The sequence below is a fragment of the Pristiophorus japonicus genome, chromosome 6 (assembly GCF_044704955.1).
Source record: "Pristiophorus japonicus isolate sPriJap1 chromosome 6, sPriJap1.hap1, whole genome shotgun sequence".
Lineage (NCBI taxonomy): Eukaryota > Metazoa > Chordata > Chondrichthyes > Pristiophoridae > Pristiophorus > Pristiophorus japonicus.
In genome coordinates this window covers 235,740,705-235,757,033 of record NC_091982.1, presented here as the reverse complement: position 1 = coordinate 235,757,033, position 16,329 = coordinate 235,740,705, and the positions used below count along the sequence as shown (strand labels likewise).

General features: G+C 43.0%; 2 protein-coding genes across 2 annotated transcripts in view; one reads left to right on the top strand and one right to left on the bottom strand.

Moving 5' to 3' along the window:
- LOC139266002 (mediator of RNA polymerase II transcription subunit 12-like protein) overlaps positions 1-16,329 on the bottom strand; it is a 799,024-nt gene that overhangs the window by 454,825 nt on the left and 327,870 nt on the right. The gene's annotated exons all lie outside the window — the stretch shown is intronic.
- LOC139265412 (P2Y purinoceptor 14-like) lies at positions 4,198-16,204 on the top strand. The gene is made up of 3 exons (XM_070882410.1): positions 4,198-4,264; positions 6,701-6,828; positions 13,559-16,204. Exon 3 carries the CDS (start codon positions 13,720-13,722, stop codon positions 14,758-14,760), a length of 1,041 nt encoding a protein of 346 aa, XP_070738511.1. The 5' UTR covers positions 4,198-4,264; positions 6,701-6,828; positions 13,559-13,719; the 3' UTR covers positions 14,761-16,204.

Genomic DNA, 16,329 nt, shown 5'->3' with positions numbered 1-16,329 from the left:
GGCAAAGTATTGCACTTGACCTTAGTCCATTTAATGTAACTCGAGAGTGAAGATCACACATAGTGGCCTGCCTTTTATACTAGGCCTGGCAAACCTGTACAAGTAACCAACAAGTCTCCCACTGCAGTGCCCTCTGGTGGCACACCTTCGTGACCATACAGCTGGTGTACAAGTTTCCCCTAGTAGTGCCCTCTGGTGACACATCATATGTAATAGTACAAGCAGTAAACATGTCTGGATTCATGACAGGTGGGACTGAGCGGTAGTTATGACCAACCAGCATGTGAAATGTTTGCTTGCTCTCACTTCTACATCCCCAGTTTTCAGGAACTGCTTTGAGAAATAAACGAAGAAACGTAAGGTGGCAAACATGATAATTCATCAGAAAACTGCATTATCTTTCCGCTGCTGCAGTGCCGATTCAGTAATGTAAAGATGATGACATTTTTGCAACCCATAAGGGAAAAAGAATGTGGCAGGAAACAGAAACACACGATTACATTTTGGTTCTTAGTTGTTTTTATTATTCTTAGAAGCTGAATGCTGCAAGTCACCTGAGGAAATTATGCAACTTCCAATTATTTCCCCGCAAAATCCCTGTTCAGAAGAGGGAAGCCCATAGAATTAAGGGGAAGTGGTGGTATGGATACGTAATTAGCTCAGTGACAGGAAGCACAGTGTGGTGGTGGAGGACTCTTAAGACACAGATCAGCTATGATCTCACTGACTGGCGAAACAGGCTCGAGGGACTGACTGGCCTACTCCTCTTCATATGTTCCTATAAAGGGCTGCCCTGCCTAACCAAATAGTGCAGCAGGTACAGTGGGTTAAATGATCTGCTCATCTCGTCCCGAGAGTTGTCAAGGGTCTTGGGTCAAGGGTCAGCTTTGAATCCATTACTCTTTTCAATTTTTAGAAATGACCTAGACGCAGGTGTCAGGAGAAGCATTCTCAAGTTCGTAGACGATATGGAACATGGCCACATTGTAGATAGTGATGAGGATAGTTATAGGCTTCAGGATGACACAGGCAGGATTGTGAAATGGGCAGTAGTGTGGCAGATGGAGTTCAATGCGGAGAAGTGTGAAGTGATGTACTTTGGGAGGACTAATATGGAAAGACAGTATACTATAAATGGCACTATTTTGAGAGGGGTAGATGAGCAGAGACCTTGGTGTCCATATACACAAATCCTTAAAAGTGGCAGGGCAAATTAATTAAAAAAAAGCATATGGGTTACTTGTGTTTATAAATGGAGGCATAGAATATAAAAGCAGAGATCATACTAGAAATTTATAAATCACTGGTTACGCCTGAGCTGGAGTATTGTGGACAATTCTGGGCACCTCACTTCAAGAAAGATGTACATGCCTTAGAAAGGGTCCAGAGGAGGTTTACTGGGATGTTACCAGGGATGAGGGATTTCAGTTATGAGGAGAGGTTGGAAAGGTTAGGAGCATTCTTCTTGAAACAGAGAAGGTTAAGAGGCGACCTAATAGAAGTTTTTAAGATGATGAAAGGTTTTGATAGAGTAGATAAAGATTATTCCCTCTGGTGAGTGGGTCAATAACCAGAGGTCATAGATTCCAAATCATTGACAAAAGATCTAGAGGGGAGATGAGGAGAAATGTTTTGGAGTGTGTACGAGATGGTTTTTTAGACCAGTATGTTGAGCAGCCTACTAGAGAACAGGCTATCCTAGACTGGGTATTGTGTAATGAGAAGGGGTTAATTAACAGTCTTGTTTTGCGGGGTCCTTTAGGGAAGAATGACCATAACATGATGAATTTCTTATTAAGCTGGAAAGTGAAGTAGTCCAATCCGAAACTAAAGTCCTAAATCTAAACAAAGGAAACTACAAAGGTATGAGGAATGAATTGGCTGTGATAGATTGAGAAGATTCATTAAAAGGCCTGACGGTGGATAGGCAATGGCTAATATTTAAGGAACGAATGCATGAATTGCAACAGTTATATACATTCCTTTCTGGCGTAAAAACACAAAAGGAAAAGTGGCCCAACCATGGCTAATAAAATAAATTAAGGATAGTATAAGATACAAAGAGGAGTTATACAAAGTTGCTGAAAAAGTAGCAAGCCTGAGGATTGGGAGCAGTTTAGAATTCTGCAAAAAAGGACCAAGAGATTGATTCAGAGGGGAAAAATAGAGTATGAGGGTAAACTTGTGAGGAACATAAAAAGCAACTGCAAAAATGTCTATAAGTACATAAAGAGAAAAAGATCAGTGAAGACAAATGTAGGTCCTTTACAGACAGAAACAGAAGAATTTATAATGGGGAACAAGGAAATGGCAGAACAATTAAATAAATACTTTGGTTCTGTCTTCACGGAAGAGGACACAAATAACGTCCCAGAAATGCTCGGGAACCAAGGGTCTAGTGAGCAAGAGGAATTAAAGGAAATGATTATTAGTAAGAAAATAATGCTGGAGAAACTAATGGGACTGAAGACAGATAAATCCCCAGAGCCTGATGATCTACATCCCAGAGTACGAAGAGGTAGCCATGGAAATAGTAGATGCATTGGTTGTCATCTTCCAAAATTCTATAGATTATAGAACAGTTCCTGCAGATTGGAGGGTGCAAATGTAATCCCACTATTTAAAAAAAGGAGGGAGAGAGAAAACGGGGAACTACAGACTGGTTAGCCCGACATCAGTTTTAGGGAAAATGCTGGAGTCTATTATAAAGGATGTGATAACGGCGCACTTAGATAATATCAACGGGAATAAACAAAGTCAACATGGATTTATGAAAGGAAAATCATGTTTGACAAATCTACTGGAGTTTTTTGAGGATGTAACTGATAGAATAGATAAGGGAGAACCAGTGGATGTAGTGCATTTGGATTTGCAGAAGGCCTTTGATAAAATCCCACATAAGAGGTTAGTGTGCAAAATTAAAGTACATAGGATTGGGGGTAATGTACTGGCATGGATTGAAAATTGATTAACTGACAGGAAACAGAGTGCAGGAATAAACGGATCTTTTTCAGGGTGGCGGGCAGTGACTAGTGGGGTACCACAGGGATCAGTGCTTGGGCCCCAGCTATTCACAATATATATATATATATAAATGATTTGGATGAGGGAACCAAATATAATATTTCCAAGTTTGCTGACGACACAAAACTAGGTGGGATTGTGAGTTGTGAGGAGGATGCAAAGACGCTACAAGGCGATTTAGATAGGTTGAGTGAGTGGGCAAACACATGGCAGATGCAGTATAACGTGGATAAATGTGAAGTTATCCACTTTGGTAGGAAAAACATAAGGACAAAGTATTACTTAAATGGTGATGGCTTGGGAAGTGTCGATGTACAGAGGGACCTGGGTGTCTGTTACACCAGTCATTGAAAGCTAACATGCAGGTGCAGCAAGCAGTTTGGAAGGCAAATGGTATGCTAGCCTTCATTGCAAGAGGATTTGAGTAGAGGAGCAAGGATGTCTTACTACAGTTATACAGGGCCTTGGTGAGACCACACCTGGAGTATTGTGTGCAGTTTTGGTCTCCATACCGAAGAAAGGATATAATTACCATAGAGGGAGTGCAGCGAAGGTTCATCAGACTGATTCCTGGGATGGCAGGACTGTCATATGAGAAGAGATTGGGTTGACTAGGCCTGTATTCACTAGAGTTTAGAAGAATGAGAGGGGAGCTCATTGAAACGTATAAAATTCTGACTGGGTTGGATAGACTGGATGCGGGGAGGATGTTTCCCCTGGCTGGGAAGTCTAGAACAAGGGGTCACAGTCTCAGGATACAGGGTCGGAAATTTAGGACTGAGATGAGGAGAAATGTTTTCACTCAGAGGTGGTGAATCTGTGGAAATCTCTACTATAGAAGGCTGTGGAGGCCAAGTCACTGAATATATTTAAGAGGGAGATAGATAGATTTCGAGAAACAAAAGGGGTATGGGGAAAAAGTGGGAATATGGTGTTGAGATAGAGGATCAGCCATGATCATATTGAATGGCAGTGCAGACTCGAAGGGCCGAAAGGCCGACTACTGCTCCTATTTTCTATGTTTCTATGTTTTCACTCAGAGTTGTGGGGATCTGGAACGCTTGACCTGAGGTGGAGGTGGGAACTGATTCCATCAATAATGTTAAAAGGGAGTTGGACAGGTGCTGGAGGGCGAGGAACTTAGAGTTACGGAAAAAAAGCACGAGTGTGGGACTAAGTACGACTGCTCTTTCAAAGAGCCGGCAGAGGCACGACGGGCCGAACGGCCTCCTTCTGAGCTGTAAGTCTCTATTCTATCCCATTCACTGGATACATGTTAAGGTAATGTACATGAAAATAGTGCGGCCCTTTTAATTGGTAGAGTATCACAGGCAAACATTTCAAATTTCAAGGGGCTAAAAAGATGAGATTTAAAATTGAATTTAAAAACGGATTCGAGCAAAAGAGCAGTCTATGGGAAGACTGGGTGGGAAAATTCGATATCTTTGTCTGAAAAGAAAATGAAAAAATGCCTCTATTGCTGTACCTCTTCGATAACTAGTTCGTTGCCCAATGAGCGAGCTACACGTAGCACTGCTGAAGCCTTCGGGCTGGATTTTCGGATTGTCTCTGCTCCGTTTTTTGCCCCGGAGCAGAAGCAATGGCAGCGGTGAGGTGTTCTGGCCGGGCGGTCGGCCTCCAGCGCCCCGCGGCGATCCAAGGGTCCGGTTCCACGGCGGTGCTGAGCAGCAACGCCCGGAGGAGCTGCGCTGGGTGTACAACGCCCCCTGGTTACAACACCGGCACGAGTTTCAATTCTGCCACAAAGCGCGACTCGCGCTGACTACCTAAAAGTCAGGGCGGTCCAACCATCCCGTCGGCGAAGAGGTGAGTAATGGACTCCTGAGGTAACTGTGATTGCTTTTTCTTTTAATTTTTTTTACGATTTGTGTTGTGGTGGCGTGGGCAATGTTTTGGGAATGTTTTTGTGGGTTTTTTATTTTAACTTCCCTCTCCGCCCCTCCCCTCTCCCCACTCTCTGGGAGCGCTCCCGGGCCGGCACTTTAGCTCGGGAGTTTTCCATGCTAGCGCCCAAGAGCGGTGTACAACGCCTCCCTTAGTGCTGCGTTCCCCGACGCAGGGCCCAGATACCCAAACTTACCAAGGCGCAAACTGTTCCCGGGCGCTAACTTTCCCGCCCCGCCGCCATTATTGCCCCAAAAACATCAGAGCTGAAAATCCAGCGCTTCATGTCTTACAAGGAATAGAAAATATAGCACAGTCCTATTCCCAAGGAAAAGAAGACACTGAGCACCTTTTAATTTAAAGCTGTAGAATCTTTTCCACTTTTCCCTCACTTCCTGCCCTCCTTGTTCCATCGATCTTTGAAAAAGAAAGACTTGCATTTATATAGCCCCTTTCACGACCACTTTACGTCTCAAAGCGCTTTACAGCCAATGAAGTACTTTGAGTGTAGCCATTGAAAGTGCCGGCAGGCCAAAGCCTCTGCCGATTCTATTCTGTTACCCGCTGCTGGAAGTGCCGAAAAGCACTCTCGGATTTTTCCTCTCTTTAGTGCAACACTGTCAGAGCTGCCGTGTGGTCTTTTGGATGAGACATTAGACCGAGGCCCCGTCTGCTCTCTCAGATGGACGTAAAAGATCCCATGGCACTATTTCAAAGAAGAGCAGGGGAGTTATCCCCGGTGCCCTGGCCAATATTTATCCCTCAATCAACATAACAAAAAAACAGATTATCTGGTCATTATTGCATGGCTGCTTGTGGGAGCTTGCTGTGCACAAATTGGCTGCCGCGTTTCCCACATTACAACAGTGACTACACTCCAAAGGTACTTCATTGCTGTAAAGTGCTTTGGGACATACTGAGGTCATGAAAGGCACTATAAAAAGCACGTTCTTTCTTCCTTTCTCCATTTGATGTCTCCGCACATTGTTAAGATGCATGGGAAGTGCTACATACTATAGCTCTTGCTTTCTGGAAATATTTATTGAAAAAATGTGTGTAGTCATTAAAACCCCCAGTTTACATGGTGTTAACAGCACAGAAACAGGCCATTGGGCCCAACTGGTCTGTGCCGGTGTTTATGCTCCACACAAGCCTCCTCACACCCCTCTTCATCTAAACCCATCAACATAACCTTCCAGTCCTTTCTCCCTCATGTGCTTTCCTTAAATGCATCTTTACTATTTGGCACAACCACTCCCTGTGGTCGTGAGTTCCACATTCTCACCACTCTCTGGGTAAAGAAGTTTCTCCTGAATTTTCCATTGGATCTATTAGTGACTCTCTTATATTGATGGCCCCGAGTTCTGGTCTCGTCCGCAAGTGGAAACATCTTTTCTATGTCTACCCAATCAAACTTGTTCAATAATCTTAAAGGCCTCTCTCAGGTCACCCCTCAGCCTTCCCTGTCCTAGAGAAAAGGACCCCGGCCGGTTCAACCCCTGGCACCCACTAATAGGTATCCAACAAAGCACGCAGGGTGTCGGATAAATTTCATTGCCACTTCATTATTTTTGATAGCAGTAATATAAATTAGTAGGATAAACACGGGATTTTATAGAACACAAGTCATTCCATTTCAAAAGGAACATCAGGCGCCCTGTCCCACCAATTTTCTTTTAAATCGCAACAATTCCCTGAAATACAGTTGAGTAAGACTAAGTTGCAATAGTTGACCATACTGAATTAGCTTCCTGTACCTCAAATCTAGCAGGAAATGATGATCAGCCAAGCTGAGCAGAAGAGTGACCAATTAGGAAGAGAGGCTGTACACTCAACAATCACTTCATCGTGCAATGTGGTCAGTGATGTTCAGTGAGACAAGTATCACAGCCTCGATAGGTAAGTGCCTCTTTGTGCAATATTCTGACTGTAATTGCTACAAACCTACGTCTTCATTCTGCAATGAGAAAATGTAAAAAATAAAGCTGAAATTGTGTCCAAACAATTTGCTGTTTGACAAAAAAATAATTTGACTGGTTACATCCCTTTTAGTTTTCACAGATTTAAGTGGAACGTAAGTTTGACACATCTTAATAAGTAGGTAGATATGGTGGTGAAAACTGTATCTGCTGCAAGAATTAGTTAGAACGTTTAATATTCATCAGCCAATACCAGATCAATGAAAGGAGTTTCAAAGGGCAGTTATTGTGTGCATGAAACACACAGGAAGCATTTTACATGCAAGATGTTAGCTCGAACAGAAACAGGGTTTAAGGTTGGACCGAGCTCAGTATTTGGCGTAAAACTGAAAGCTGCCTCCCGCAGGCTTGTTGCCATGAATTTAGCAGATTCTATTTCAATAGATGTGACCGTAGATTAAAGTAATGAGGGGAGGTTTGAATTTGCAAAATTTCTGCCGCGTCTGCTACTGACAACCACAAACTAAAGGCCTTTCTTTCAAGACGAAAAAGCACCAGTTTCCCCTTTGTAAAGAAAAATAATCGGCAGGTAGTTCTCCATGTCCACTGAACTCAAGAGTACAACCTCTTTCTTCAGAAATCTGCTAATTATGCACAGGTAATCCTAACCAAAGCTGACGATATGTAGAGCAGCGAGAAGGGAAAAAATTTGCTGGGCAAGTCTTGAAAACCCAGAGTGAAAATAACTTAAGGAAATGCTGGGGATATACAGCAGGTCCATTAGCATTTGGCAAGAGAAAATATTTTGGGGGTAAAGACCCTTCATCTAAAACTGATGAATTGGAGAAAGAGACCTTTCCCCAGATGTTACCCTGTCTTTCCAGATGCTGATGGATGCACTGCGCAATTCCAACATTTCTCTGTTATTGCTCTTCTGCGACTGCAAGCACAACACTGAAATTTGCCAGAAAACTCGGACTGTGATAGAAAATCCATTCTTAAAGTAACAGCAGCAGATAGTAGGGAACCAGTTAAAGACTGCCACAATTTCAGAAATTCAACAATGTTTATGAACTATGCCACTTTTACTCTCACTTACTTTCGGGTTTAACTTGACAATGGACCGAGGAGATTTGATAGAGGTGTTTAAAAATCACAAAGGACTTGGATAGAGTAAATAAAAATAAACTGTTCCCAATGGCTGATAACCAGAGGACACAGGTTCATGCCGATTGGCAAAAGGGCCAGAGGCGACAGGAGGAAAAGCTTTTTTACGCAGCGAGTGGTTAGGATCTGGAATGCACTGCCTGAAAGGCTGGTGAAGGCAGATTCAACAGTAGCCTTCAAAAGGGAACTGGATAAGTACCTGAAGGAGAAACAATTGCAGGGATATGGGGAAAGAGAGGATTGGGACTCAAAGGATCGCTCTTCGAAAGAGCCGGTGCAGACGCGATGGGCCGAATGGCCTCCTTCTGTGCTGTAGTATTCTATGATTCTGTCATTTCAGCAAAAAATGCTACAAATTAGGATTCTTCCCTTTGCTCTGGGACGAAGAAAGTCCTCAATACTTGATTGAAACCATCTATTTTTACCATCTGACTGCCTGGCGCTCTGCATTTTAAATCTAAGGAAATGAAAGCCAAAAAAATCTTGTTCATTTGTAGTTTAATTTATTAATTGTGCAAATTGCAGAATTTATTCAGGTATGAGCCACTTGCTTGAAAGCTTACAATGTTACAAAGAATGTAGTAAGTCTGAGAGTTTCTGAAACCAGCGAAGGGTGATCCAAAACATTTTTTAAAAGGGAAAAAGTAGACTATGACAGAAAACTAGCAAGAAATATAAAAACAGATTGTAAGTGCTTCTACAAGCATGTAAAAAGAAAGAGAGTAGCAAAAGTAAACATTGGTCCCTTAGAACTGAGGCAGGATAAATTATTATGGAGAAGAAGCAAATTGCAGAAACGGTAAACAAATATTTTGTATCTGTCTTCACAGTAGAAGGCGCAAACAGCATACCAGAAATAATGGTGAACCAAGGGTCTAATCAGGGTGTGGAACTTAATGTAATTAATATAAGTAGATAAACTAACGGGACTAAAAGCTGACAAATCTCATGGACCTGACGGCCTACGGTTCTAAAAGAGGTGGCTGCAGAGATAGTGGATGCATTGGTTGTGATCTTCAAAATTCCCGAGATTCTAGAACGGTCCCAGTGGATTGGAAGGTAGCAAATGTAATACCGCTATTCAAGAAAGGAGGGGAGAGAGAAAACAGGGAACTACAGGCCAGTCTATGTTAGTGCTCTCTATAATTAGCCTAGCTGATAATTATAACAGCAATTTGTATTTTTATCATGCCTTTAACGTAGTGAAACGTCCCAAGGGAATAATGGAGGCATGTGAAAAAGGAATGGCAGTAGTCCTGGGGGATTTTAACCGACATATCGATTGGTCAAATCAAATCGCATGGGGTAGCCTGGAGGAAGAATTCATAGAATGCATACGGGATTGTTTCTTAGAACAGTATGTTACAGAACCTACAAGGGAGCAAGCTATCTTAGATCTGGTTCTGTGTGATGAGACAGGAAAAATAAACGATCTCCTAGTAAAAGATCCTCTCGGAATGAGTGATCACAGTATGGTTGAATTTGTAATACAGATTGAGGGTGAGGAAGTTGTGTCAGAAACAAGTGTACTATGCTTAAACAAAGGGGACTACAGTGGGATGAGGGCAAAGTTGGCTAAAGTAGACTGGAAACACAGACTAAACGGTGGCACAATTGAGGAACAGTGGAGGACTTTTAAGGAGCTCTTTCATAATGCGCAATAAAAATATATTCCAGTGAAAAAGAAGGGCGGTAAGAGAAGGGATAACCAGCCGTGGATAACCAAGGAAATAAAGGAGAGTATCAAATTAAAGACCAATGCGTATAAGGTGGCCAAGGTTAGTGGGAAACTAGAAGATTGGGAAAATTTTAAACAACAGCAAAGAATGACTAAAATAGCAAAAAAGAAAGGAAAGATAGATTACGACGGTAAACTTGCGCAAAACATAAAAACAGATAGTAAAAGCTTTTACAGATATATAAAACGGAAAAGAGTGACTAAAGTAAATGTTGGTCCCTTAGAAGATGAGAAGGGGGATTTAATAATGGGAAATGTGGAAATTGCTGAGACCTTAAACAATTATTTTGCTTCGGTCTTCACAGTGGAAGACACAAAAACCATGCCAAAAATTGCTGGTCACAGGAATGTGGGAAGGGAGGACCTTGAGACAATCACTATCACTAGAGGGGTAGTGCTGGACAGGCTAATGGGACTCAAGTTAGACAAGTCCCCTGGTCCTGATGAAATGTATCCCAGGGTATTAAAAGAGATGGCGGAAGTTATAGCAGATGCATTCGTTATAATCTACCAAAATTCTCTGGACTCTGGGGAGGTACCAGCAGATTGGAAAGCAGCTAATTTAACGCCTCTGTTTAAAAAAGGGGGCAGACAAAAGTCAGGTAACTATAGGCCAGTTAGTTTAACATCTGTAGTGGGGAAAATGCTTGAAACTATTAAGGAAGAAATAGCAGGACATCTAGATAGGAATAGTGCAATCAAGCAGACGCAGCATGGATTCATGAAAGGGAAATCATGTTTAATAATTTACTGGAATTCTTTGAGGATATAACGAGCATGGTGGATAGAGGTGTACCGATGGATGTGGTGTATTTAGATTTCCAAAAGACATTCGATAAGGTGCCACACAAAAGGTTACTGCAGAAGATAGAGGTACGCGGAGTCAGAGGAAATGTATTAGCATGGATAGAGAATTGGCTGGCGAACAGAAAGCAGAGAGTCGGGATAAATGGGTCCTTTTTGGGTTGGAAATCGGTGGTTAGTGGTGTGCCACAGGGATCGGTGCTGGGACCACAATTGTTTACAATATACATAGATGACCTGGAAGAGGGGACAGAGTGTAGTGTAACAAAATTTGCAGATGACACAAAAATTAGTGGGAAAGCGGGTTGTATAGAGGACACAGAGAGGCTGCAAAGAGATTTGGATAGGTTAAGCGAAGGCGTTAAGGTTTGACAGATGGAATACAATGTCGGAAAGTGTGAGGTCATCCACCTTGGGAAAAAAAGCAGTAAAAGGGAATATTATTTGAATGGGGAGAAATTACAACATGCTGAGGTGCAGAGGGATCTGGGAGTCCTTGTGCATGAATCCCAAAAAGTTAGTTTGCAGGTGCAGCAGGTAATCAGGAAGGCGAATGGAATGTTGGCCTTCATTGCGGGAGGGATGGAGTACAAAAGCAGGGAGGTCCTGCTGCAACTGTACAGGGTATTGGTGAGGCCGCACCTGGAGTACTGTGTGCAATTTTGGTCACCTTACTTAAGGAAGGATACACTGGCTCTGGAGGGGGTACAGAGACGATTCACTAGGCTGATTCCGGAGATGAGGGGGTTACCTTATGATGATAGATTGAGTAGACTGGGTCTTTACTCGTTGGAGTTCAGAAGGATGAGGGGTGATCTTATAGAAACATTTAAAATAATGAAAGGGATCGACAAGATAGAGGCAGAGAGGTTGTTTCCTGGAGTGGCACTTGAACCCACAACCTTTTGACTCAGAGGCGAGTGTGCTACCCACTGAGCCACAGCTGACACATGAGATTTCGTTAGCAGCAAAGCAAACATTAAAAAAAACAAGCCAGGACACCACTCCTTGCCCACCCCATGCTGGCTGATGCCCAGGTTTAGACTAGTAGGGGGGGTGGATGAGAGAACCGGGACTAGTGTTATAGCCCTATCTCCGACCTGCACTGTGTGGCTCTCTGCTGGGAGTGTGGGATCTGCAATGGGAATAGAAGACATGTTGCCTTCTACAGCTTCATGTACATGCTCATGTACACCAAGAGGTGAGGAAGTTGTGGGCTAACTTTGACTCAACATTTTTTTTTAAAGATTTCTTTGCAAAATTAAGTCGCTTCCTGTTCATTAAAGAAAGTCACGCACTGTTTCTCAGTAAACATTATGAGAATTTGTTTACCCACAGCAGAAGCAGAGTTTTGTTTCACACATTCTCAATTTTCCCATCTTGAAAATACTGGAGCACGAAATCTGACAGCAGAGAAGGAGGCCATTCAGCCCATCGTGCCTGCTCCAGCTCTTTGAAAGAGCTTTGCAATTAGTCCCACTCCCCTGCACTTTCCACATAGCCCTGCTATTTTCTTCCATTCGAGTATTTATCCAATTCCTTTTTGAAAGTTATTATTGAATCCGCTTCCACCGCCCTTTCAGTCTCTTGCTTGGAGATGGTTTAATGGCTACGGGCAGCTCTCCCAATAGGTCTTTTAAGTAGTAATTCTTCACGCCAAGTGTAGTAGCCTACCCAACCATGGAGGGCATGTCAAATCATGTCCTTGACCAACTTCCACGGACGACTTTCCTCCTCCCTTGCCCAGAGTCACTGAGGTTGATGTGGTGCCTCAGCCGACACCTCTGGTGGATCAGCCAAGCCCCGACCCTGGTGTCTTCCTGGTCTATACAGCTCTGTACCAAACAGGCAGTCCATATCATTCTTTAGAATGTCTTATTTGGAAAAAAAAACTAGCCCCCAGATTTTTTTTTTGTATATTTAAGAGCTGAATGTCATCATAATTTACATATTTGGGGGATTGTAAACGAGCCAAAGGTGGGCAGAGGAAACGTTACCCTCAAAGCCTCCCTGATAAAGTGCAACATCCCCACTGACACCTGGGAGTCCCTGGCCAAAGACCGCCCTAAGTGGAGGAAGTGCATCTGGGAGGGCACTGAGCATCTCGCGTCTCATCGCCGAGAGCATGCAGAAACCAAGCGCAGGCAGCGGAAAGAGCGTGCAGCAAACCTGTCCCACCCTCCCTTACCCTCAACAACTATCTGTCCCACCTGTGACAGGGACTGTGGTTCTCGTATTGGACTGTTCAGCCACCTAAAGACTCCGTTTAAGAGTGGAAGCAAGTCTTCCTCGATTCCGAGGGGCTGCCTATGATGATGATGATTTGGGAGATTGGTAATTTGTAACATCACTACTGCAGGCTTATCGAAAGAAATAATCTGTGTTATAAATATAATCTGTGTTATACATAATAGCTTACGTTATATCAAACCTGAGTTTTGGTCTCCTAATCTGAGGAAGGACATTCTTGTTATTGAGGGAGTGCAGCGAAGGTTCACCAGACTGATTCCCGGGATGGCAGGACTGACATATGAAGAAAGACTGGATCGACTAGGCTTATGTTCACTGGAGTTTAGAAGAATAGAGGGGATCTCATAGAAACATATAAAATTCTGACGGGATGCAGGAAGAATGTTCTCGATGTTGGGGAAGTCCAGAACCAAGGGACACAGTCTAAGGATAAGGGCAAGCCATTTAGGACTGAGATGAGGAGAAACTTTTTCACCCAGAGAGTTGTGAACCTGTGGAATTCTCTACCACAGAAAGTTGTTGAGGCCAGTTCGTTAGATATATTCAAAAGGGAGTTAGATGTGGCCCTTACGGCTAAAGGGATCAGGGGGTATGGAGAGAAGGCAGGGGTGGGGCACTGAGGTTGAATGATCAGCCATGATCATATTGAATGGTGGTGCACCTATTTTCTATGTTTCTGTGAGACATAGTACTGCTTTTAAATGCATATTACACCAGTTAATGTTCTTTGTTACTTATTTTTTCGTTCTAGCAATGATATTGCAGCAGATGGCAATGCTATTACCTCACTCAATCTGAACAGAATCACAACTGGGATTTAGCTCACTGGATGTTACTGCAGCAAAATCACAGGCTGATTATCTTTAACAAACTAACTTGCTCCAGCATCCCCCCCCCCACCCCGACACATCCATGGCCACCTTGATCGAAATCTCCGCAACTGTGGCTGGAACAAACTATTCAGGAGCAGCAAGCAACCTCAGTCTCTCCATTTGTTCCTATAGCTCAAGAGGCTTTGCAATATTTATTATTACTGCCTATACATTAATTTTTGTGATCGGAATCATTCTCAACAGCCTGGCATTTTGGGTGTACTTCTTCCACATTCCCAGCAGCAACTCCATCATCGTCTACTTGAAGAACCTGGTCGTGGCCGACTTTCTGTTGGTCCTGTCGCTACCGATAAAAATCCTCAGAGACGGTGAACTGGGCACTACATCAGACCTGAACAGTATTTACTGCAATTTTGTAGCCTGTATCTTCTACTTGAACATATACTCCAGTATTTCCTTTCTGGGATTCATTGCAGCCACCAGATACCTGAAAATTGTCAGGCCACTCAAAACATATACATTTCAAAACGTGAAGACTGCAAAACGTCTCGCTCTGGGAACCTGGGGTGTCCTCCTTCTCGCTGGAATATCTTTTGTGATCCTCATAAATATCAATAAGCAAACAACACCACAGAGTTCTCAGATTTGCCTAAGAAGTGGAATGCACCAACAGACTATAAACATGGTTGCCCACATTGCCTGCCTGATCGGGTTTCTCGTCGTGTTGGTTGCACTTTGCTTCTTTTACTTTCAGATTTCAAGTCAACTCCATCGGTCCCCTTCTTCAAAGTCACTGAGAAAGCAAACCAAGGCGAAGAACAACATTCTCATCCTGCTTGCTGTGTTCTTGGTCTGTTTCGTACCCTACCACATCTTCAGACTTCCTTATGTTTTGAGTCATACAAACTTCATTTCAGACTGCTACTGGAAACAGATTTTGCACTTCGCTAAAGAATCTTCCCTCTTACTGTCAACGCTCAACGCGTGCTTCGATCCAGTGATTTACTTTCTGTTTTGCAAGGCATTTAGGTCAAAGTTAGGCCTGGATAAAAAGGCAAATGATTTGCACCTCAATGAAATGTCGGTACCTGTTAATGCATCGCAAATTATACTCAATTAATCCTTTGATTTTCATAATCAACATTGAGAGGATGTGAATCTAATCCCATGTTAAACAATACAAGCACTTCCAGAAGGTGAAAAGGGTATTCGGCCCATCAAGTCCATTTCCTCCCAAGACCACGTGCTAATTGGTCAATCATAGGCCATTCCCTCCACCATCGGCGCACCGTGGCTGCAGTCTGTACCATCTACAAGATGCTCTGCAGCAGCTCGCCGAGGCTTCTTCAGCAGCACCTCCCATACCCACATCTTCTACCACCTAGAAGGACAAGGGCAGCATGCGCATGGGAACACCACCACCTCCAAGTTCCCCATCAAGTCACACACCATCCTGACTTGAAAATATATCGGCATTTCTTCATCGTCGCTGGGTCAAAACCCTGGAACTCCATCCCTTACAGCACTGTGGGAGCACCTTCACCACATGGACTGCAGCGGTTCAAGAAGGCGGCTCACCACCACCTTCTCAAGGACAATTAAGGATGGGCAATAAATGCCGGCCTTGCCAGCGATGCCCACATCCCAAGAACGAATTTAAAAATTCCAACCTACTTAATCTCAAGAGAGTCAACGAGCCTAAAATTTCTAATCAAGTAATCAAAAACAACTTCAAAATATTAATCCAGCTGAGGAAAAAACACAACTTAAACCAGTTTACTTTTTTTTTAAGAAAATAGCTGAATAAGGAGCAATTTAAAGCCCCATTCTGAATTCTCGTGGTGTATGAGCCGGGATAAAAGGCCTGGTGATTTAATCTAAAAGCCATTTGTAAATGTCTTGTTTTGCAAAAAGACCAACATTTTAAAGGCTTAAATATCCACATTTTGACAAGACAGAGGTACAGAGACACAGAGAGACGTCACCCAGGTGGTGGGAACTAGTGGTTGGATTCCATAGGTGACCCAACTGATTCGTTTGAGCCATTGCGTCTCATCAAGTATTTGATCATATGTTTCTCTCCCTGGCTGATTCCATAATTACAGTCATTCGCAGAAATCCTTATGAATACATGTTCGCCTAGCAATAAAACACTTGGCCAGGAATCTATTTGCCATGTCCAAGATCCAGTGGAGAGAAAAATTAACAATTATTTTAAACTCACAATTAACAGCCCACTAATAAAACTGTATATTTTAAAGCTCAACAATTGGAGCAAGTAATACGTTTAAGATTTCTCTGACCTTTGTTAGCTAGAAACTTTCGCAATGTTGTTGTATATTTCCATTGACTGTCGCGTGGAAGCTTAAAAATAAGATTTTTCACCAACTGCTTTGACAAATTGAATAAAATGTTGATGAACACATTTGTAAGTTAGGATCTTTTTAATCTAGTCCTCAGCCACATCATAGGCTTTCAAAGAAGTAAAACACAACTGCTGTAATATCATAGAGTCATAGACAGTTACAGCATGGAAGGAGGCCATTTCGGCCCACCGTCTCCGTGCTGGCCGACAAACAGCTACCCAGCCTAATCCCACTTTCCAGCTCTTGGTCCGTAGCCCTGTAGCTTACAGCACTTCAAGTGCACGTCCAAGTACTATTTAAAATGGGGTGAGGGTTTCTGCCTC